This window comes from Scomber japonicus, chromosome 8 (genome assembly GCF_027409825.1).
Source record: "Scomber japonicus isolate fScoJap1 chromosome 8, fScoJap1.pri, whole genome shotgun sequence".
NCBI classification, from domain to species: Eukaryota; Metazoa; Chordata; class Actinopteri; order Scombriformes; family Scombridae; genus Scomber; species Scomber japonicus.
The window spans coordinates 11,400,377-11,425,920 of record NC_070585.1 but is presented as its reverse complement, the minus strand read 5'-3'; the positions used below and the strand labels follow the sequence as shown (position 1 = coordinate 11,425,920).

Sequence of the window (25,544 nt, the reverse complement as noted above, 5' to 3'; positions counted from 1 at the left end):
TTTTCACACACTGATGCCCTGCCTATTGTCTTTAAGTATGTGTGTGTGTGTGTGTAAACTGTTTGATCTGGCTTTCCTTTTGATTTCTGAATGATAAAAAGCGTAATTACTGTAAGAAACAAATCCTGCTGTGTCGGACAAACACACATACACAAACTACAACAGCAGGACCTCACTGTTTAATACGACGCTCAGTCTCTAGCAGTTTGGGCATCTCTGCATGTCTGTGATCTCATTCACGCTTATTTTCCCCTCGGCTGAGTCTCTTATCAGCCCTCAGAGGGTTAAAAGCTGAAGGCCTCAGTAGCGGGGCCAGTCTGCTGGTATGAAGGGACACTACTGGGCAGCCATCTGTCTCCATCAACTACCGCAGCCAAAAGCTGGGGGAACCCTATCATTCATACACGATTCTTCTGGTTTAGCCAGTAAACTTCCTCACACTCCTCTTGCCCTTTTATAAGACCCCATCTCCCTCTCTTTTGTCTTTTTTTCCTTCCTTTTTCTATTTTTTAAGTTCAACTGATGGCAATGTTGGTCTCTTGGTAGTTACTTTGGTCCAAAACTGAAATATGTCAACATCATTTAAATGTATTGCCATATAATTTTGCACAGACATTCATGGTCTACACATGAGAAATCCTAATAATTTTAGTGTTTCCCTGACTTTCAATCTACTGCCACCATGATGTGGACATCCTGAAATAATGTAAATTGATCATATTGGGCTCTTAAATCATTTATTTTACTGTGGCTTGAGTTTGGAGCATGTGAGTTTATATATTTGTTCAAAAGATTTATGAGACATACTGGTTTTGAACTGCCTGTGGGAAGAAGCCAAGGAGTCTGTCCATTCGTCATTAAAAGCTCTGTTTTTGCTGTCTACTTTTCTCTTTTTAGACCACACCAAGTGAAAAAACTTTTTTCTGACTTGCTCTATAGCTCTGATGCTGGCTGTGCTCATGCTTATGTTTTGAATATAAGGTTATACTGTAATGAAGGATCAGAAACATAAATATATTTTGGTGAAAACAACTCATGCTGGGACTTGAGGGTTTAATGAACATGTAATATTTAGCCATTTACAGTTAGGCCCTATGCAATTTCAAAATGATACAATTTTATCCTGAGTAAGAATACCCTCTCACACTAATCCAAATTTAACTGCAGATTCAGAGAAATGTTACACTCCAGTAGTGGAGGACAGTCACTTCAACATCCCTCTCTTTACTCTTGGACAGCATACTCCACACTGAGCGGCTTGCTGTTCCCTTGTTCATTTAAAGTTTATTAATATTAAATGTGCTGTGTGTCCAATTGTGTTTACGCTGTCTACTTTTATCTTTTTAGAGCACGTCATGTGAAAATACTTTTCTCTGACTCCGTGTACATCTTTGATCTCTGGCTGTGCTCATGACATGCAGTCACCGATCCCTGAAGCCCTACCACGCTAATGCTGAGCTGAGCGGCTCATTGACCGCTTGTTTATTTGAGTTTCATTAATATTTGTATTATATATAATATATGTCCAAGTTGCTCCAAATTCAACACTGCAAACCCTTGAGTGTCCAGTAATACAATTACCAAGTGTGAAGTAGGTCAGGTGAACTGTTCTCGAGATATGTGAAGGACACACATACAGAAAGAGATTACATCATTATATCTGCTACACATTTTAGCATCCTCATTGTGAGCATATTTATGTTAGCGTTACGCTTAAAACATTGTGCCTCAAAGAACTGCTAGGCATGGCTGCAGACTCATTTCACTCCTCTTCCTGTCTGTGTGACTGCTTTTTCTCCAAACCAGCAATTTGGCACAACTTGAAAAAACACATTATTTACTGTTGAAGTGTTTCCCTCTGTCAGAGGGGCTCAGATCCGGGGGACAGGGGGAGGGCAGAGGATCTCGGGCCGCATGTTGGTAGCACAGATATGGGGGCGAGTAGGTGAGTAACTCCCCTGCTGAAACGTGTCACAGCCCTGCTACATACATATGGCCCTCCACTAAACAGTCTGTGGCTGCCCCTATTATCTTGAACAAGGCCATAGAAATTTGCATAATCTTGACAGCAGCACTAAAACAATTAGAATAATGCAGCATGGCTACTTTCATGCACTGTATAAAGCATGACCATTTACCTAATAACACATTATTAGGACCTAACAGCAGCATAATGAGCTAAGGGAAGAGCCATGGTAAGAGAGAAGAGTGAGGGAATTGGGGAGAGATAGGAGACACTGTGATATGATGTGCAGTAGAGAAAGAGAAGGGTGCAAATTGAGATAAAGTGGAGACCTTGTGCTCAGAGCCACAAAGAATTGGAAGCAGTCCTGAAACGGAAAAACAGAGAAAAAGGGGAAGGGAAGGAAGGGGCGGGGGTGTCAGGACTTTTTGGGGTTCTGGCCTGGGCAGACTTTGAGAATTTTAATTGCGTCTGTTGGCTGGAGATAAATACCCAATCATCCAGACCCCCTGTGGGTGCCTAATCAGAGTGGTTCTAATGACCACAGCTGCAGACACTAGCCTACATGCTAATCTCTAATCACCAGACTTCTGATCTCTAGATGTTAACTTCTTGCGTTGCCAAAAAGGAGCAATATGAAGGAAAGAAAGCTGCATCTTTCAGTCTCCCTCATTAGAGAGTCATTCAGGGAAGATCATAAAATTAGCAAATAGATGGAAGTCTTTGATATATATTTCAGTCTTGCAAAGCTGATTAGATTTGTTTTAGGAAGCTATTGATGATGAAGCTGAATATTACTTTAGAAAATGATACACATTTCTTCTATGAAATTAACTTTTTAATAACTTCTGAATTTTGCATTACTCTTGTTCCCAACTGCAACTTACCAACAAGTAGCTATAGAATGAATTGATTATTGCGATGCCCAAAAGCCATTTGCAGGACAGTGAAACAGACCAGACTGATTCTACATTGGTTGTATCAGGCTGTTGTTTTTATGGGTGGATGTCCACACCATGTGGTGCTGCTTGTGTGGCTGTAACCAAAGCCTTTCTTCTCTGAGCCAAGCTAAGCCACATCTCTGCGGTGGCAGAGACACCAAGCTCTGACCCAACTCCACCCACTGTGCTGGCAACTGCAACATGTGGATGGATACATTTAACCCTTGGATGCATGAACGACCGATACCTACACTCTTCCATGAGTGGGGTCAAAAATGACCCCAATTAGAATCAATGTGTTTTTGCAATGAATTTAAAAAATGTCTTTCATTTTGGTTAAAGGTGATTATATTTATTATATTTGAGTCAACAAAAAACTGATTTTACATTTAACAAGTTTATTTATAACTTTTTTTTTTTAACACACACACGCACACACACGCCCACATGCGCATTCTGGCTCCCAAGAGGGCACCTTAGCACGCGTTTGGCTCCCAAGAGGGCACCTTAGCACGCGTTTGGCTCCCAAGAGGGCACCTTAGCACGTGTTTGTCTCCCAAGAGGGCACCTTAGCACGCGTTCTGGCTCCCAAGAGGGCACCTTAGCATGTGTTTGGCTTCCAAGAGGGCACCTTAGCACGCGTTTTGGCTCTCAAGAGGGCACCTTAGCACGCGTTCTGGCTCCCAAGAGGGCACCTTAGCACGCGTTCTGGCTCCCAAGAGGGCACCTTAGCACGTGTTTGGCTCCCAAGAGGGCACCTTAGCACGCGTTCTGGCTCCCAAGAGGGCACCTTAGCACACGTTTTGGCTCCCAAGAGGGAACCTTAGCACACGTTTTTCAACAATTGGGCCACGAGGCGGGGTGACCGCCCCCCCTGCCACCCCTTGTGCACACCACTGAAGCCAGCTAACATTACACTAGCTTAGTAAACTAGCTAACAGAGCTAGCAGTAGTAAGCTAGCTAACAGAGTACAAACATTACTACTAACATTATTTTGTAGTTAGCTAACTAATGTCTACTTTGTTGACAAATATGATTGATATATATATGATGATTCTATAGGAAATGCTTGGGGTCATTTTTGACCCCACTTATGGAAAAGTGGGGTAGTGACACAAAAACTGCAATTTCTTTAAATGTATAAAAACATTTAAAAAAATTCAAATGGCCTCAAGTCACAAACATGTTTTATGAGGAATACCTGGAATATGGAAGTGTAAAAACTTTTAATTTCAGAGATTTTGAAGAATAACAACCCTCGGGGTCATTTTTGACCCCACTTATGCATCTAAGGGTTAAATTGTCTGCTTTATGGTTCAGGCTGAAATGAGAAAACTTGAAAAAATACTGGGCGAGCCTGAAAGTAGGTTGTGAAAAAGTGATGGCTGTTTTATGGAGGAAATGTCTAAACTTTTGGAGTTCCTTCTATCTGGTGAATGTATAAATGATTTATTTAAGGCATTTCTGTTATTTAAAGACATACATCATTTTATTTGAGTATTGTTACTTTTGCCAAACAGTGTAATATGTGTATAACGTTTGTTCACTTGTTGAACTTGAAGGTGGTTTGTTTAAGTGAAGATAGTTGTAACATATTTTTGTAGTTAAAGGAACAATATGTGATACAAATTGGGCCATAGATTTACATCATTGCTACTAAAGTGGGAAGTAAATTGGATATGATTTAGTATTTAGTTTGTGTCACATTTAAGTAAAGTTTTCACTTGATGTTTTTGCCATCAGAATTATTTTCAGACAGATAACATTTGGTATTTACATCCACCAGTTCAACCACAACCCCCCCTCCTCCTCCTCCCCCCAAAAAAACATGCCACCAGCACCACAACCACCACATCATTTAGACTGGGACATAGCTGTCTCTAGGGCAACTGTGGAAGGTTTACATCTCCTATGGCAACTGAGGAAGGGGGACGTCCTTTGCAATGCATCTAGCCAATCGTCCAGTCAGAAGAAAAACAACATGATTAGCCAGAACAGGTGAACTGTCCAGCCAGCCCATCCAATCCACTCTGAGCACATCTAGTCAGCCGGCTGTGATTCGGTCAGGCGTCCGTATGCTAATAAAGTGCATTAGGCTAATTGAGCAGATTCCAGTAATTTGAAAATCAATCTGGGCGCAGATTGAAAAGCAATTCATTTTGAGGGAGAGTGAGAGAGGAGAGAAGGAGAGGGAGAGTAGAAAGGAGAGAAAGAAAAACAGAGGCAGAATAAATGATGGCGGCAAATTTTGGTGCAATTTAGTTTAAGAAGATTAAAAATATTGTTTTCATTCTGTAAATGCTATTGACCATTTCAGACAGACTGATTTTTTTTCTGTGGTGAAGAGCTTAATAGATGGAGGAATATTTGTTCTCCCATTCCTTTTTTCCATGAAGGCATCAGATAGCATGTGATTTGGGTTTCTGGTAAGAGCTTTAGTTACTCTGGTTGAAAATGCAGCAGGGACACTTTTTGAAGCTCAATGCCATTGTTCAGTGGTTCTGGAAATGTGGTTGGCGCACGCACACACACATGCACAGACACACACATTTTTATATACAGACTATCTTAAACCTCAGAGTGCTGGTCTTACTCGTGCATTCCCCTATTCGACACACTCCTCCCTCCTTCTGCACTTTTGCAGCCACCTCGCCTTGATGCCAGTGACCTGTCATAATGATAAAGATCCATCATCATATCTCACACGCAAACTGTCACATTTCATCATCCTATCTCTGCATATGCACAGTGCTATCCCATCAGGGATGGATTTATGTGTTTCCATCCTCTTGTGGGAGCCGAGATTGTTTTTGCTTTTAAGTGAGGCCCCATTGATCTTTTATTACACCATTAAGTCAATATGCTCCACTCATAAACAGCTTGAGATTAAATGAGCCCCTTTGAAGGGTTTATGTGCATGTGCATGTCTGTGTGTCTGTGAACTCAGTGCCTGCCAGTGTACACTGAAAACGGTGGCTATTGGGAGCTGAATTTAGCCTGTAGCTGCAACTCCAGACTTTACAGCATGGCCAGTCAGAAGCTCTTTTTTAGCAGTAAATTGTTGATATTCAAGGTGTTTCGTTCCACTACAACTTCCCCCTGCATACTACTTTATTTACAGTATTATAATCTACCTTAATTACTGGCATGGTACGCGCATTTTTCAGCAGATTTCTGTGCATCAACAGTTGTTCACCTCACAATCAGCGACTGCAGATTCTATTTACATTCTTTCATGCTGTGAATACTCAGTGGGTTGTCTTCAGTGTAAAAACATGATATGTTTTCAAAAGGAAATTGTTGCTGTATGTGATTTTGTGAACTCCATTGCAGTCAGATCAATTACCAATTAAATATGTTTAAAACAGTTGATTTGAAAACAGAAATTTGAAAGCATATTCCTGTTCTAGTATGTATTATTCTCTGTTGCCAGGTATTGAGTCAATCTAAGCTGTCAATCAATGACTACATGCAGACATTAAAGCTACTAATTGTCTTTATATGTTATTAACTGAACCTGAATTAACAGATTGAGGCCATAATGAGTTGTTGTAAAAAAAAAGATTGACGTAGTATTTCAAGTTTATGCTTTTTGAATGGGAACAGCTGCCAATGATACAGTAATGCACTTTTAGAGACTTCTGCGCTGGCTTCTGTCTCAAGCTGGGATTGTTGCTGTTTGACTTGTAGCATTAAATATTGACACAAGAAGTGGTATAAAGGGAATTGTTTGACACTTTGGGTAATATGCTTTTTTTTTTTTAAAAAGGTGACAATGTGTGTGACAACCTGGATTTGTGTTGCCTAGCATGTGACCCTCATCAGTGCAATGTATGACACGTCACAGCATTTTTGGCTGGACTGCAACAGTAACCAATAACTACATCTGTCCCTGACTGAGTGAGTTACTGAGTGATGAAGCCACACCACTGGTTGGCCTAGCATTGCCAAAGCTAAGTATCCCAGAATATATTTTGCACTAATCAGCAGCGATGATGGCAGTAATTTAGCTATTGTAATTTTTGTCACATTAATCAAAAATTAATCAAAATCAAAAACCATTTTGATTCCCAATAGTGGTCAGCTTATCCAAATAACAACATTTGCATGAAAAAAGAGGATCTATGCACCATTTGGAGAATCAGGTCCAGACATTTACCAGAGTTGCCCTTTCACAGATGTAGCACACAGCTGGAGATTGTCAGTGTCATTTGCATTCTCACCTACTGGAAGTACTCCTTTTGGTTTAAACAAATTCCACATTTTTAAGCTTTTCATTACAGATAGAGCAGCTTTTATTTCCACAAGAAATCACAGGAAGTCCTCTCTCCCGTTAGTGCTAGCTTCACAGTGTTCGGAGTGTTCGGGCACAATCAAACGTGTAAAATAGTAACTGTTGATGAGAGGGAACAGGGGGGTTGACTGCTGGAAGTCAAAAACATTATATTTAATCTTATGTTCTTTGACACATTGCTTGTACCGACTCCCTTACTGCTAGATTTTGTTGCACTTACACGAGTTATAGCCCACTCGTTCACTGTGAATTCTCCAAAGAATTCACTGCTGTATTGACACATAGAATCAGTCGGACCTTGTACTAGGGAGCTGGCAGGGTAAAAAGGTCTGTTTATGTCCAGTCCAACAGATTCAGATATTTCCGGATATGTGTGAAATGTGTAATGTTGTGATAACTTCAGGGTTGCAGTACATGTGTGAAAGGGTGAAATGGGTGAAAGGTATCTGTGTTCACGGTAAAAAAAAAAAAGTAAAAGTAATAATAACACATGCATTTACAAAGGCAAACTTTACACATGAAACAGAATGTATCTGGGTCATTCACTCAGCATTAACAATTAATTTCATAGTAAAACTTCATAGTGAAAACCTTAACTCATCCCTTCTTACAACAACAGCATATACACCTAAAATGTGGAACATCTTATCAGCTGAAAAGAAAGAGATGACCTTTAAAAAGCCAAAACTATACAGACTGCCTTAAATTAATTTCCTCCCCAATAACTACCTCATCCTCTTGGCTGTTATATTGTTTAGCCATATACTAGATTTTAACCTAGTCTTATAACTGTCTACTCTTTCTCTTGGTTAACCACATAGACTGGCAGAAACCAGAGACGAGCAACCACATTGGCTACTGATCTGTGACAACGCCTCTTTGCTATACTGTTACACCCACAGGAATTTACTCTCAGTTACATGGAAAAGGGCTTGTCTGCTTAAGTTTCACAATACAAAGACACACACATACATAACACATACACAAACCGTGCACACACCTTGCACACACACACACACACACACACAGCAAATGATTTCTGTATCTTCCCCATTGGTATTTAATGAGTCTGCAGTGGACGTTCTGATGATGCAGGGAACTTGCGGGCTGTTGTTTTGTCTCCTTCTTCGCGTTGTTTAGCACAAAATGACTTTTCCACTGATTATATCATTATATTGCCATCAGAGCAAATTGGCTCACCACTGTCTGAATAACTTCCCTAGCAGCCATGTGTGAAGACAAACATACACACAGCACAAACAACCACACATGCTCACACCAACAGGTAAAACGAGGGATGCTCAACCTGGAAGGAAAACACTCAGAGGTGTAATGGAACAAAACCTAGAAAAAAAGGGCTTGTAAAACTTTAAATACTGCTGAGTGTTATGTATATAGTTTGATTTTAACAGCAGATGACACAAAATGGAAACCTCAAATGTGCTTTTTTAGAGGGGAAAGACAAAAATAGTATTTACAGTATTATATTGTTAACATCTGTGCATGTCCTTATCCACAGTTAATTCAATATGCTTTATTGTTTTGAGTAAATTGCTCTCTCTCACTTTCTCTCTCCCATTCTTTCAACAGTGTGTAACTGTGACCTGGCACGATCTGGCTTCTTCCAGAAGAAGGGCGAGTACATCTGTACAGCAGACTATCAGCGTCTGTACGGTACACGCTGTGACCGCTGCGACAGCTTCATCACAGGAGAGGTGGTCTCTGCTCTGGGACGCACTTACCACCCCAAGTGCTTTGTCTGCAGTGTCTGCAGGTACACATGCACACACACAAGCAACAACAGACTCCCAGTGTTACACATACAAGCTTACAGTACTACATACTAATGGACAACATGACAATATATTCAGTGATGTCATTTTATTATACAGTTTATGTGATAGGGATAATTTTTTATCTTTGGCAAATACAGAGGTGCTAAAAATCAATGAGCAGGGCTCCATGTAATAAGGTCATGTAATAAAGTAATTTGATTTGTTAGGTGTACCGCTTGCCACTGAGCAGCACAGTTAGCATCAACATCTGTTAAATCTGAACCCGCTGATAGGACACACATGCAATTTTAGATTCAGTGTGTGACTTTCTGAAGATATAATTATTTGTCTGAGAATCATTGTGTTTTTTTTAGGTCTCTGTCAAAGTAATTCAGTGATTGTACATCCATGGTTATGTTGCAAATAAGAACTGCTGAAAGCTTATTCAGCACTTTTTTTTGGATGGTGTGAATTTATCCAAATGTAAAAAAAAGAGGCTAAAAACATATAAAGTTGAATTTGTAAAGACAACAAGCTGTAGACACAACACTGATATATTCACTCTCCTTTTAGCTGTGTTTTGGTCTCCACCAAGTCATGTAAGAAATATGTATCCTGTTTTTTAGCTGCTAAAGGCTCCACTTTGTTCATGGCATAGTCTCTAACTTTTTCTGTCTGTCATTTGGTGCTGGGCAGGTAGTGTGTGTTGGATTTCTTAGATGAACATTGATGCCTGCTGTAGTGGGAAATTCTGCTGATAAGAGCGGTGGGAGTCAACTCATAGTAGTTTGGATCACAAAAACAAAATTAGCTGAAGGACACTAAGTTGGATGCTAATTCTCTGTATGTTTGTGACTACATTTCACATCACACAGTCATTTATTCACACTTTAATATACATATATTGATTAGTGCAGTCAGTTTTAATATGCTGGATAAGCCAGCCTGATTATTTTTATCCCATTAACAGGTTCTCATTTTATTTTCCAGAAAAAATCTAATCTATATTGATATAACAGTATAAAATCACATATAATTTCCCACTCCAAATAGTACACATTTTCTATTCAACAGTCTCTGTATTATACAGTAACTATTTGCACATTGTTCATTCTTTGTCTGTTTCTGTTTTTACTGTGATGAAGCACAGATGTGATGATTCATTAGTAGAAATAGCCTGTTTCAGAATAAAAATAGAGAGAAGAGAACAAGACATGAATTGTGGAGCTAGAGAATAAAAAATGTATGACTTCTCTTTCTCTGCCATGAGTCACTGTTTTCTGCTTCATGACTGGGCATTCCTGCCTCCAATGATGCTGCTTGCCAAATACTGTGTTTAATTCAAATATATAAATGAAACCATTGCACACCTCAAGCTACATTTTTTTAGAATATGAAATCCAAAGTTGATCAAGGTCTTTACGGTCTGTTTAAAAGCTCATGATTCAGTATAAGCTCAGTGGCTGGTTGTCAACATAATTGGAAAAGCTCAAGCAGTCTGTCATTTTGCTTAGTCGAGACACGTCTCCAAAAGAGAGCTGACCTGGTGTTTCACGCTGTTAGATTTAGTGAAAGTAGGCCATCTCTCCTCTGACCTCCATCAGTGCTCATGTTAAGCTTCTCCTGAATGAACTAAGAGTCAGCATCCCTGTTGGCTCCTCTTTCTGTTTCAACATTTTCACTCTCCTCGTCGCTCTCTCTTCTCTCCTTCTCTTTCATGTTCCGCTCTTTAAAAAGGCCTTCCTCTGTGCTTGCTTTGCATATACATGTATAGTATGTGGAAACACCTGTCACTCTGTTGCTCTCTCCCTCCTCCATCTCTCTCTGTTGTGACATGTTCTAGGTTGAGATAACAGCAATATTTCTTTACCTTCCTTCCAGGGGAGTACTGTTATATTTTTTCATTGCTGTGTATGAGCTTGACATTGGCTTATAAACATGCGGTCGTGCCCATCGGCTGAGGGCAAGAAAAAAAAAACTGACACCAACTGGCCACAGACAGTCAGTGGAGCAGTCCTAGCAGTGACAGGGATGTCAGTGTGTGTGTGTGTGTTTTTCGCTGTGTGTGGAGTCAACTGGAAGAGACAGCAAGAAGCCGAAGGGTGAATCTTTTCTTTCCTGCTCCGTCTGCCCCCTGTCACATTGCTCAGAGTCCTTTCTTGTACTTCTTTTTTTCATCCTCTCCCTTCCTATCTATCTTCCAAGCACCCCCTTCCACCTCATTATTACTGTCATCATCTTCCTGCTCTTAATCATCATCGGCGTCACATCATCTCCCTATATGTCTTCATCATCATTTCTCTTCCTCTTTGTCATCACCGCCTCAGCTCTAATGAAGGCAGATAGTGAGTTTCACTTTTCTGTGCTGATGCTTTTAAACCCCCTCCCTCCCCCAAAAAAATGGCAGTGATCAAAGCCAGAGGGCGTATATCTCTAAAGCCAGAAATAGCTGTTCTTCTACGGACAGTTTTTTTTTATAAAGAAAAAAAACATGCATTAAATATGTAAACTAAGTAAATTTTTAAAGCCCTGAGAAAGGCTGACAAGGCAGTGTCTTGAGAGCTACACGCAGGTAAAGACAAGGTCAGACACACACAGACTAACACACTCCTCTACACCATCACAACACTTCCTGTGCTTAAGTTGGACTTTAGACTATAATAGCTACGGTCAGGCCTGTCATGCGTGGAAGTAGACACCAAACCTCGAAAACAGTCCTCATGTGTCTCCAAGTTTCTATGTTTAGCTTTTTGCTCAGTATGGCTGAATCAAAATGAAAAGTTCAGGAACAGATGGTTATCCTTGGGAGCAACTGAACGCTGAAATGAAAATGAAGCCTAAATGAATAATACGCTTTATCAGTTTCATTTGACTTGGGTCCCTTTCAGTGTTTACTAGAGCTTTTGTTGAATAATTTGTGTGCCGAAATGTCTCGCCCTTCATCTCTGTTTTATGTGTGGATGTTGTCTTTCTTTGAATAATATAAAAGCACAAAGGAGCAAACATGGAATTCTATATGTGCCAGTTCCCCTCTTAACACACATATTCAGGCAGAAACATTGGTAGAATACAACCGCTCTGAAGCTCACAACCTTTACACATGTGTGTGTCTGTGTATCTCTAAGAGCAAACATGGATGTAGTGCACTCTTGTGTGCTGACTGCGAGCTCTGCTGGAGACTCTAGCCTCCCTCTGGGTCTTGGCTCTGGCTCCAGGCCTCGGCGGGGGAGTAAAAGGATTATTGCCGTCTATGTCTTTTAAACAGCCTTCCCTAAGCCTTTTAGCTCCCCATTCATTCTCACATCCTCCCCAGTCATAAAGAAATCAATCCGTCTCTTCAAAAAGGGAGAGGAAAGAGAGTCAGAACAGTGTATCATGATATGGTCAATTTGATTTCATACAGTGGGAGCTGTTTTGCTGTCACGTACTCTGCCTGTCTATGTGTGTGTTTACTTTCCTTAATCGTAGTGTGGCTTTCAAAAAAAAGAAGGAAACAGTAGCACCAGCTGTGTGGGGAGCGAGCTACTGTAGGCAGAGCAAACTGGGCGGACAGAAACAGAGGCAAAGAGGCAGTTAAGATCAGTATGCACTCCACACAGTCCTCCTAATAACTTTTCATTCTCAGTGAGAGAGCAAGTTTCCCTTTCATAAGCCTGTGGCAGCATCACATTATCAGATCTTTAATCACAGAGCAGCCAGGTGCTGCTGCAACAGTCTGCATCCTATTAACCCGTCATCTCAACTGTTTGTAAATGTATTTTCAGGTTCATAGAGGATGTCAGACTGTATTCATCGTGTGTCAGCAGGACTATGGCCTGTCTGTCACCCAATCTTGTCTCTGCCAGCAACAATTTGTTATTTCACTGTGCACACTTGGATGTAATGTCAACACGCAAAATCACTGCAGGCATTTTATCTCTAGTTGTGTGCTGCTTTTCTAATTCTCTCTCAATTTTTCTCTTTTCCCCCTCAGTAAACCCTTCCCCATTGGAGATAGAGTGACGTTCAGTGGAAAGGACTGTGTGTGCCAGCAGTGCTCTCACACACTCGTCAAGTCAAATGAACCGATCAAGATCCACGGGCCCAGCCGTAAGTCCAGTATCCGCCTCGCTTTGTCTGTTCTGTTTAGGGCCACCAGGCACAACAGTGCGCTGATTGTAATGCGATGTGTCCATGAGGCCCATTTAGCTCATTTAACTAATCTAGTGTCTGTCAAATCAGTGGTCTGACCTGTCGTGCTGATCCGCCAGCTGAGAATTATGCAACACAAACAGACACATCAGTCAACACTAAACATGCAGAGAATAGATGTTATGTTTTCACTGCACATCTGTTCCATCATCTTGACCTCTGCTTATATATCTTGAGTATTCATGCTTTAGCAAATGCATCTTTTACACATATAATGTACATCGTATAAATAAATAATGTGCCAAATATCTTGAGTGTTATTAGATAGGTATGTGTGGGAAGAGTGCACATCCCTCTCCTTCAACAGAGCAATAGTGATTGATAGTGAATCATTTGTTAAGTGTGGCACACAGACAACAAGCTGCTGCTCACTGGCTGTGCAGTAATAACAGATGGTGGAGAGGCAGTGAATAATTGTCCTCCCCAGATTGCTCCATTCAGGAGAATAAAAACCAAACGACTCCCATGGTACGTGTTCATCACTCTGCCTTATGAGGAGTCAGTCTATAAGACAGGACACAGAGTGCAGACACAAAATGCAGTGTGTAACTGATTTTTACAGCCTAGTCTTCCGTAATTTTGTAAAATAAGCATGATGTTTAAGAATGCAAATGTATGCTCTGAGTGCACAAGTTGGCACTTACAAATGGATTCTTTCAGGGGAATGGAACGTATTATCCATGGAAAGTTTGCTTATTTATGCTTCAGTGACCAAACCTCCTGAGAAATTATCAAACTTTAATAAAAAATTTAGTTGCCAGTCCTAATTCTCATTTGGGTTTCATTAAAGATGACATTAAGGTCATCTCAAATTATTATATGTGAGTATTAATGTGTAAAAAAACGTAAGTCTTACAAACTTGGGTCAGACCTGGACTTTGTCATTATGGATAATATATTGCAATAATAATTTCCTGAATGTTGTAAATCTGCACTATGTGACTGTACACACACACACACACACACACACACACACACACACACACTGCTAAAAAAAAATATGGGGAACACTTAAATCACACATCAGATCTTGGTGAACAAATGATTCAAGTTAAAAATCTTTACTGATGTACATGGCTTAATTTCTAGAGGACAAAATGAAATAGCAACTGTCAATGGAAACCAAAATCATCAACCCATTGTGGGCTGGTTTCAAAATCACACCTGTATACACTCCTGACAACATGTGGGCATGCTCCTGATGAGTCAGCGCATGGTATCCTGGGGGATCTCCACCCAGACCTAGATCAGGGCATCAGTGAGCTCCTGGATAGTGTTTGGCGGTACTGTGGCGGCATTGGATGGATATCTGCATGTCCCATAGGTGCTCAATTGGATTGAGGTCAGGGGAAAATGAGGGCCAGTCAATGGCATCAATGCCTTTGACATCCAGGAACTGCCTACACACTGCCACACGAGGCTGGACATTGTCCTGCACCAGGAGGAACCCCAGGGCCCACTGCACCAGTGTAAGGACTCACAGTTGCTCTGAGAATTTCATCCTGGTACCTAACAGCAGTCAGGGTACTTCTGGCTATGACATGTAGGTCTGTGTGACCCTCCAAGAATATGCCTCCCCAGACCATCCTGCCTCCCCCACAAACCCTGATGAGTTCATCTCAGTTTCAATATATTGACTACAAATTTGAATACAAACAGAAAGCCTGCGTTAAGGACTGAGGGTATGGAGTGTGAGAAATGTGGGGCCATGAAGGCAGTTGCATAATGTGAAATGTAGGATCCAGGGTTTTTGGGGTGTGACTCATAGGGGATAAAAGTCAGGATATCTCAGCCTCTCATGCTTCAGTTGTGATCATTTAGTCTAACTTTATGAAAGAGGAAAATGAATTGGTGACATACAATTTTAAAAAGAGAGAAGTGCATCAGCTGTTTTCAAGTGTGTGTCATCTGTTGTAAATTACCATGTAACCATTGCATAATTTTTCAGATGATCTGACAGCAATTTTATCCCGTTGCTAACATGGGAAGTGTATCATGACTCAGTAGAAAATAAAGTGTGCACAGTAAAAGCAAGATCCTGGCTCTATGGACTCAGCACTATCACCAAATGACAGCTAAGATATATTTGGACTGCAGAAAACAGATTCAGTACACTACAGCTCTTTTCTTTACAGTAAAAAACAGTTTATTTTGGCTGACAGGGCAGAGTGGAGTGGTCCCTAGTGACTGTGTGTGTTTCTCTCAGGAGCTGTAGACCGGGTTAGAAAAGGTTAAGTTAATCCAAATGTCTTCCAAATGGAAACAAATGGAGCGCTGACCTTTTTTCAGCATTTTGACACTCTGCAGCCATGCTTCATTTGCCTCTGCACTGTCCTGCTTCTTTCTGGCCGTTAGCAGTGGTCAATAACGCCTGCTGGGAGTCTTTTGGAGGGATATGGAACATACAGTTGTTTTTATACTATCTCTGCTTGTGTGTGTGTGTGTGTGAGAGAGAACACATTCATACATATCTCATGTGAGAGGGATTTTATGCAGCTGTTTTAACCCTGAGGCTATTTCAGTGATATTTGCTCTGTGCCTGCTTTCAATCATGTATTAACAGTGCTTACAGTTAGGAGAACAAGGCTCACAGCTCAGCAATATTCAGCATTAGCACAGCTATTGATTAAGGAGGTGGCTGCGCCAAAGGGGTAGAAAATTGCATTCAGGAGCACGTAGATGTTTAAAGCAACACATCCTCATATTTAAACAATAGTATACATCTATAAAATTCAGCCAACGAAAAACAACCTATAGTCATGCTTATGCCATCTGGTGGTTTTAGATGACTACTAAATCTGAGATTACTATATTTAACATAAATTGTTGCCGTAGTTGTAACCTGTTAATCATAAAGAAGCTATACCCTAAAGCTTACCCTGCTTTATCATCTATTTTACTCTAAATAGAACCATAATAGAACCATAAAATGTTGTATGCTGTATTGATGGAGACCTGAAACTAGCAATTGAGATCATAAACTCATTAGGAAAGTATTTACTGAGGTAATAAATCAAGTGAGAAATAGGGTCATTTTCTCATAGACTACAATACAATCGGACTTCTTTTTGGAGCCTGTGGAGTCGCCCCCTGCTGGCCATTAGAAAGAATGTAGCTTTAAGGCTTTTTCACGTTGGCTTAACTTTTCAAACCCAGAATTAACTATCTAGCCATTTCATGAAGTCACCTCATATTGACATTATCTGAACTGTGTCATAATTATTATGCCTGTTAGCTTGCCTACATGTTAATTATAGGTTGTTTTTGCTGGTGTGAATTATAGACCTATATTGTCATTTTTCTTGTGATGATGAGGCTGGTTTAAAGATGGACAATTTCACCTTGGCTCACTTTGTGCTCTTTCCCTCCATTTCTCTATTTTCTATATTTTTTCTCTCTGCGTACCTCCCTTTCCTTCTCTTGTCCCCATTCTTCTCTTTTTATCTGGCTCTTTCTCTGTCTGGTGCACATTTTTTTTCTCCAGACTGTGCTGGATGTCGAGCTGAGATCAAGCAGGGTCAATCTCTCCTGGCGTTGGAGAAACAGTGGCATGTCAGCTGCTTCAGATGTCGAACCTGCAACATGGTCCTCACCGGAGAGTACATCAGCAAGTGAGTGTGAAAAAGAGAATAAAAAAAACATTTCCATTCAAGTCTCATGTCTCACTCAGAAAAAGACACGCAAATTGAAAACATGTCCTGCTGTGTTTGTTTTTGATGAAACAAACCCCGCACTTTTTCCATATCCAGTTTCTCTTTAGATTGGCTAAACTGTGCATTTGATACACTACAGTAGCTTCTTTTATATTTTCTGTGTTGCAGGGATGGAGTGCCATACTGTGAGGCAGATTACCACGCTCAGTACGGGGTGAAATGTGAGACCTGCAGCAGATACATCAGTGGAAGGGTTCTGGAGGTGAGAATAGGACAGCATTGAATCAGAATCAGAATGTGTTGCAATATGCAGCGTTTCCAGAACATGTCTTGGTCTTTGATCCCACAAATTCAACATAGAAGAATCAAAAAGAAGAGTAAGGTAATGATATAAATGAAGGTGACATGTGCAAAAATGATATGTGACACGTGACAATGAGACAGTGCTAACAAAAGTTTCTCTGCACTGAGTTTTGCAGCAATACAGACATTCTCAGATGGGAGTTGACTGTGATAACTGAGTGTAATCAGTGTTATCAGAGCTGAGCAGTTGCATTTTATCCTCGTCTCTGTTTAAGTCCCCCTGTGCTGAGGGAGTGAGCGACTTAAGATTGGGAGTTGATAAAAAACCGAAACCAAAACAAATTCAGCTGCAGTGTCTTAACCGCCTGGTCAAACATTGGTGCGTGTCCACTTTTCCACTGTTTTCATCAAGAAGCACAGTTTAGCAGAGTATAGGCCCACCTGCACAAAATGCTAGATTGAATTATAACAACCTGTAAGCAGTCAAGAGGAAAAGAGAGTTATAAAAAGATGGAAGAAGGAGAAAACCAAAGCAATTTAAAAAAGAGATGGATGAAGGAGTCAGCAGTGAAGAGAGGAGTAGAGGGGGAAGGAGCTGAGGCGGATGGAGGAAGATGGATTTAAGAAGTAGTGAAGGGAAAATAATGAGGGAAGTATAGGGCTGAAAATAATGGAAGTGATAAAGTTCAGATGCTAATTAAATGTTTTGGAGTGTCTCCCAAGGGCGTCTTTTGTCTTTTGGGACCTGAGGAAAGGGAGTGGACGTAGTAAAATTTTGTAAGACACACACACACACACACACACACACACACACACACACACACACACACACACACACACACACACTCAGGGCCTTGTTGTCCCTGTGCTCATTTGCTTGTCAGAATGGTTGGTGTAAAGTGCTTTGTTCCTGACTGTCAGTCTCTCTGGGCTATTTATAGACATGGGGACATGTCAGCCTTTATCTTCAAGTCTCCCCCCGACTCCTCTCTCTCTCTCTCTGTCTCTGTCTCTCTCTCTCTCGCTTACTCTGTCGCTCTCTGAACGTGTGTGTGGTGTCATTCTTTACTCCTGTCAGATTTTGATATCATAATGATTCACTTCTTTAAGATGCAACGTGCAACTAACTCACAAGAAGTCTGATCTAGAACACCCAAAACACAGAGTAGAAATATAAGATAGGAATATTATATTAACTCTATTGGAGCACTTTAACAGACAGTCCTCCATTAACCTATTTAAAGTAAAATATGATTTCATTCTAATATTGGTGAAGTTACCTGACACCTTGCCATAACGATTCCTAATGTAGAAAATGTAATCTATAATCTCTCTGTGTTTGTGTCTATGTCAATAATTAGGCTCATTCAACTATTCCCCAGTAGCACAGAGCCCCTCTTCTGTCTAGCTTTCCAGAGCATTGTTAGTTTAATAAATATTATGTGCTTCAGAGAAGATGGATACAGGGAGAAATGAAGAGAGGAAGTGAAGGACATAACAGAACAAAACTTCCCTCTCCTTACTTTCACTTATTTCTTTTCCCTTACTTCCTCTGCATCTCCATTCACCAATAAACCTAGCAGCCTATTAATACAACGAAGAGAATGAGGGCCTCATTAGAAACAGTAACAGCAGTTGCTGTACTGATACAGTATGACCACAGACGGTAAACACTGCTGCTCGGAAAGCATGAGATGGAAATACAGGCTTCCAGCATCCTCTCCTGGCTTTCCTTACAGAGAAACCTGAGACAGACGGGGAGAGCTGGGATTGGTTCAAATGCAGCATAGATACAATTAAGGACTATACATTGGCAGTTCTTAAAGAGAGTACATTCCTGCAGGTCACATATCAGTTTATTAAAAAGCAAGAAAAGCCTCTGCTGTTCTATTATGTATACAGGTTTGCATTAAATGACTTACCACTACACACACATACACTCAACACACACACACACACACACACATTCTGGGTGTGTTCAGATGAAACAGTTCAGGTCTCCTTGATACACGCCACATGTCAGCAGTGCGTCTATAAATAGAAATTCTGTAATGGTGTGTCAGGCAGGCAGAGGTGATGGGATGGGGCCACGCCTCAGTCATGAGCCCAGCGGAGCCACATGTGAGAAACATCAGGACCGTGAACTGGACTGGATGAACAGATGAACACAGCACAATGACATCATACTGCATCATTTCACGTGACCATGTTCACCTGCGTGACATGTGTTTGGATGTGTTCTCTCGGGGCACTCTGTGTCCTTCACTTACATGGCCACCTACTTCCCTCTTTCTCTCTGTAGCACACACACACACTCCAACACATTTCTTCATGTGGCTGACCTACAGGAATATTTGCTCTAATTATGGCATGGAGGAGAATGAGTGGTGGCTATCGCGTCATTGCTGCATACTGATGGAACAACTACAGGCTATGCTATGATCTCAATACAGTATGAGGCCATTTGTGGTCAGGTGATATACAGTAAAACATATGGAGACAATGAGATGCTCAGGATGGCGCCGCAGCTTATAGATAAACCCCATCTCTGTGACACTGTTTATGATCATTTATGTTCTTTTAAACCCCTCATCTCATCTCCTCTCCTCTCCTCTCCTCTCCTCTCCTCTCCTCTCCTCTCCTCTCCTCTCCTCTCCTCTCTTCTCCTCTCCTCTCCTCTCCTCTCCTCTCCTCTCCTCTTTTCTTCTCTCTTCTTCTCTCATCTTCACTCCTCTACTCAGGCGGGAGGGAAGCACTACCATCCAACCTGTGCTCGCTGCGCCCGCTGTAACTTGATGTTCAAAGAGGGAGAGGAAATGTACCTGACAGGTGAAACTTGATGCGCAAATACGCGCACATACACACACACATACACACACACACACACACACACACACACACACACACACACACACACACACGCACACACACACACACAGCTTACATGTAGATGAATGCATAGCACGAGGGAACACCCGTCACCAATCTGTCTTCTCTCCTTCTCTGGTTCTTTTTCAGGGTGTGAGGTGTGGCACCCATTATGCAAGCAGGCTGCGAGGGCAGAGAGGAGACTTAGGGTGAGAATTTGAAATTACAGTGTGAAAAGAAAAAAAGAAAACTGCAATTTCCTTACAGTGTGCATTCTTCACCCTCTACTTTTCTTCGTCTGTCGGTACCTCACAGCACAGACGCCTGTCGGAAACCTCCATCTCTCCTCCTGGCTCCTCCATTGGCTCTCCCAGTAGGGTTATATGTGTAAGTAACTTATGAAGTAGGTTTTAGCTGCCACTGCCACATAGCTAACCCTAAAATTGCTACACCAAAAACACAAGCACCAACCATAGTCTTGAATAATTAAGCTCCAACCTTAGAGGCTGCTCACTCCCTTGGCCTGTTCACTATCTGTTTACTTACATCTGTTGTCACTGGTGATGCGTCATGATCTAGAAAGAAGTAAGACAGTTATAAAGTATCTTGTTAACCACAAGAAACAACTTTTTTCACACTTTCTTATCAATAAATCAAGATTAACACAATATTTGTGTGTTATACTGTATTTGTGATTTTCAGGCATCAGTGCCCAGGAAGCACATATTTGATGATTTGCTATTTGAAAGCTGTCTGTGTGTCTAGGTTAAATGAGGGCCAAATTTGGTTAAAAGGGGATTTTGTTCAGAAAACTCTAAAATATTTTAATGGCCATATTTCAGCTTGAAGAAGGCTGTAACTACACAGTGAAATACAGTCACAGAAATGCTGTCAAAATGTCACTTACATGTAACTTTGTGGGTGCTGTCAACTGTTTTATCAGGGACTTTCTTTGATAGACACTTCTTGTAATGAAAAATATGGATTATCCACAGTAACAGATTTTTCAAAACTTTAAGCACTACAAACACATTTCTACTCACTTTGATTGTATTGCATTGCAGAAGAAATCTCAGAGACAGATACGTCAAAACCTGGACAGATTAAAGCAAAACTAGCTGCATGAGTAGATACACCCAGAGGTAAATGAAAAAAATGTGTGATCCAATCGTTTTTTCATCTCAGGATGTCTTTGAACCAGCAAATCAACAGATCAGTGCCTTCCAGTTGGCCATCCTGGTCAGACAAAATATATCAAAAGCTGAAAACTAGTTAACATCTCAGGTTAATTTGAAGGCCGTCACTCTATCTCTTGCAGAGTTGGACCACTTCCATTTCAAAATGAGACTTCAGCCAGAAATGAAACAGTGTCTAACTGTGCTGCTTGGCAGACTGCTGAGTGTTGCTGCTTGTTGGCAGTATTAGCATGTCAAGGGTTGTCTGCATGCAAGCAGGAGTCACCGCTCTCTGCTCAGCCCTGCCCTGCTCTGCTCTCATCTCATAATCAATGACCTTTCTGTTTAAGGTGATGGATGAGGAAGAAATGCTGTGTAAGCACGCTTGTCGTCCATACTGTCTCCTCTCCCTCCCGCTCTCTCTCCAGCACTCTTTTGCTCCCTCTGCTCTCTTTCTCACACATACTGAGCTACTGAAGGTCAACAACTTACACTGCTGTCAGGTTTCTGCAGTGCATATGTGTACTTTTTGATGAGCACACACACACACGCATACTGTGCATGCAGACTTGCGTGCTGTCTGTGTGCCTCATCAGCTTTTTCGGCCCATCATTCCTCTCAACGCTGCATGTACTGCTTGCTGTCACTGGTGGAGTTTCCATTCTTTTTTGTAACTGTGCCTTGTCCATGTGGTTGATGTTGCTCCATGTTGCTGTTGTCTCTGTGTTTGGTGGGTGTATGTGTGTGTCCTCTCTCCAGGCCAGAGTGGAGAATGAGATCCTAGATTATAAGGACCTAGCTGCCCTGCCAAAGGTCAAGGCCATATACGAGGTCCAACAGCCAGACCTCATATCCTCCTCATACCAGCCCTTCCACAGATACACCTTTGATGACAGGCTAGACACTTACAGCTATGGGGAGGTACTACTGCTACACACTCCAGGCCAAACTTAGCATTCGTCTCATCACTGGTGTGCTTTTTGGGAGAAACCCCTTTGTTTAGTTCTCAAATGGTGCATTGCTGTAAATAATGCCTGACATTTGAGCTTATCTGATTAGATGTTGTGTGTATTTATCAGATCGTAGTCATATGGTATTTGATTGGCTCTTTAGTTTCAATTTGGATAGACTTTAGACCCTCAGAAAAAAACAAGAAAACAAAAACCTGGTCAAAAATGGGATTCAGAAGCTCAGTAGTTTATCCATTTTTGAGCTTACATACTTTGATGCATAATTAGGAGCATAATGCTCATTTGCATTTTCTTTCTATTTTTCTCTCTTTTTATAACCAGAGGCATTTACTGAGCTGGCAACATCATCAGAGGACATTGTTTACTGTACAACAGCAGTGAACTTTGTCCTTATTGTGTACTGAATGTAAAATGAGCCACATACTTACTGTATGTTAAAAATCGTGGGTATTTTTCAGTAACATATGGTAGAAATTGAAAATGATGAGCCTCAAGTATGTATGAATATTTTGTAATATTTGTTTGAAGTTCCAGGTTGGTGGATTTTACTGCATGCATTCAGGAAATTATTTGCTGGTAAATGTATAAATATGATTAAAGGAATAGTTCAACATTTTGGAAAAGAGCACGTGTACACTTCCTTGTCCATCAATGGATACCACTCTCACATGTCTATGCTAAATGTGACATAAGATCCAGCAGTTGATTTACTTATCTTAGCATAAAGAATGATAGTGTGAGAAACAGTAAATGCTGTAAATAAGGAAAGAACAAATTGCCTAAGTGCACTGTTAAAGCTACTATAACTAATGAACATGCCCCATGAAAAGCAGCGTGACATGTTTACAGTTTGTGTGTAGATTAAACAAAAAGAGCTACTTTGCAAGCTTTAACCAAAATGTCAAACTATTCCTTTAATTAACTTTAAATGATCATTTGGATGCATGTCATTACTTTGTTCCATGCAACAAAGTAATGTAGGTTAAAACAGAGCATAGATCAAATCTGAAAAGACGGTCTATACTTCTGTTATAGTCCTGTAAATACATGCTATACTGTATAACACGTTTTTGTTACTTTTTTTTTGTCACTTTGCTCCAGTCTAAATAATAACTCTTCTTTTTCTACGGATGCTCCAGTCACTTGGGACACTCTCTCCCTATTCTCAGGTAAGAACATTTCCTCCCAGTAAATAGCAGACCAATTAAAACAAGTTTAAACAAGTGTTGTGTTGTCATTTAGACCCGTCACAAAGCTATTCGTCTCCTCTTTGCCTCTCCTTGGTCTCTATAGGATTATGACAGCTTGGATATTAAGCACAGGCGGTGCTCCAGTCCAGGTTATATTGACTCCCCAACATACAGTCGTCAAGGCATGTCACCCATCATGCCTCGCTCACCGCAGCACTATGGCTACCCTGGTGAGTCAGGTGGCATTCATTGTTGGTTGTCTGCTTATATCAAAAAATAAGTCAGTCATGTTTCACATAATGTGAAATATATACTTTGTGTGGAGTTTGTGGAGTCTGTGGTCCCAAGAATGTTTTAATTTTGAAGATTCTAGTTAAGTGAAGTAAAGAGTAGTTAGACATTTTATAAAATATACTTATTCTCTTGCCGAAAGAGAAGATGAGATGAGAAGATCGATACCCCTCTCCACATGAGAGTGTATTGATCTTTTTCACCTAACACAAGAAAGCAAATAAACTGCTGCAAAATATGGAACTGTTCCTTTAAGAGAGATCAAATTGCTTCCCATTTCCATCTGTTTGTCATCGCCACTATTGTATTAGCAACAAATATGCCCTCATTTAATATCAAGGGTGACAAAAGATTTACACCTATCTTTCACTCCACTTCCAAATAATTGTTTGGCTACCACATATATTGCTGTTGCTCTTTGGCTGTCATTACATTTAACTCTTACACATGTGCATTGACACTGTAATTACTGTCATAATAACCTTTGTCATTACACAAGTGGAAAAGTTAACACCAATATCACTTTGTAATTTGAATGAGTGTTTGGGCCTTTTTGGGATTTCATTTGTATGGATGAGACTTGTGTTGAGACCTTCCCTCATGCTCATGTTTCCTTTGCTGTGATTGGCTGTGGCTGGCTGCAGGCTCTGAGAGTGGCAGGAGCTCACCTTATTACGGCCAAGAGGGGCGGTCAAACACACCCACCACAAACCAGCCCCCTAAACATTTTCATGTACCAGGTAGGACTACTCATCGCTCATTGCACCACTCAAAATATCATAGATTAACTCCAAAGGTTGGGGGGGGGATGGGGGGCATTATTCATTAATACAAGTCATTCAGAAAGGTTATTTTAAGTTCCGTCGGGAACGAGGGGGTGTGAAAGTCGTATTTTTATACCGCACATAATTGCTCTGGTATATTCCTCCCCTCATACTTCACCTTTACCTTCCTTTATTACCATCCCTCCTACCTCCTCCTTCCTCCCATCCTATCATCCCAACAGAAACTCTCATCCTCAAGCATCTCCTCCTTTTACTCTTCCACGTTTCACCTGTCCATTTCCTCTTTTTCTCCTCAGCTACAGGGGACCCCAACATCTACAGGAAGGCTCCCATCTATTCGAGAACGGGTACAGTGCAGTTAGCCCCGCCTTAGCCTGCCTGTCCACCTGTCAGTGTAGTCATGCTGTGTTTGAGTACTGGATATACTGTAGATGGTTTTAACCCCTCGGGATTTAGTATGGATTTGTATTGATGTTCCACTTATTATTGAAATCATTACAAACAAAAACAGATAGATGGAAATGATTGATACCGTGCTAGACAATGCAAGAGGGAAATAGAGTTCGACTTGTGTAGCTTGTTTTATAATGGAAGATAATCAATAGTTAGTGGCTACCTATAAAAGAGCAATGTTTAGTGTGCATGAAACAAGCTCACTAAAAACACAGGCCTGCTTCTGTGTGCAGTTCCAACAGCGCGGCAGGTTCTTGTCTGAAAATAGGGTTGGAGCAGGCCATGAATGAAGTGAAGGTTGCTCAGGCGTGACAAGTGTTGAGTACATGGGACTCTGAGGACACACTGTTCACTAGAATAGACCAGGACAAAGGAACAAAGCACGGTGGAAAACTGTATTACAACTGGAATTCATATTTGCTGTGGAGCCTTCTTTATTTAGTCATTTCTCAGCTTAGCCTTGTTAGAAAGCGGTCGGTATACGATTTAAGTAGATGACATGCTGCTCGGATTGTTTTCAAGGGATAGGCAGCTTCTGCACTCACTTTTGCAGAAAACAGAAGGAGTATGTGAGAGGGGAGTCTGATTTCTTAATTGTGAGGATTTATGTTGTCGCTCAGTTAAATAGCACAGAAGCGTGGTTAACACAAGATGCTATTTTTGCCTTCTTTACAAGCAATTAAACTTCCA

General features: G+C 40.9%; 1 protein-coding gene across 1 annotated transcript in view; it reads left to right on the top strand.

Annotated features, from left to right (window-relative positions):
• The window catches only part of ablim3 (actin binding LIM protein family, member 3), a 39,967-nt gene that overhangs the window by 8,246 nt on the left and 6,177 nt on the right, over window positions 1–25,544 (top strand). The window contains exons 4-14 of the mRNA XM_053323540.1: window positions 8,790–8,973; window positions 12,948–13,063; window positions 16,650–16,776; window positions 16,987–17,080; window positions 19,863–19,950; window positions 20,140–20,198; window positions 20,305–20,376; window positions 21,924–22,085; window positions 23,275–23,304; window positions 23,429–23,555; window positions 24,261–24,356. Of these exons, the coding sequence (XP_053179515.1) occupies window positions 8,790–8,973; window positions 12,948–13,063; window positions 16,650–16,776; window positions 16,987–17,080; window positions 19,863–19,950; window positions 20,140–20,198; window positions 20,305–20,376; window positions 21,924–22,085; window positions 23,275–23,304; window positions 23,429–23,555; window positions 24,261–24,356 (1,155 nt within the window). The remainder of the gene's footprint in view (window positions 1–8,789; window positions 8,974–12,947; window positions 13,064–16,649; window positions 16,777–16,986; window positions 17,081–19,862; window positions 19,951–20,139; window positions 20,199–20,304; window positions 20,377–21,923; window positions 22,086–23,274; window positions 23,305–23,428; window positions 23,556–24,260; window positions 24,357–25,544) is intronic.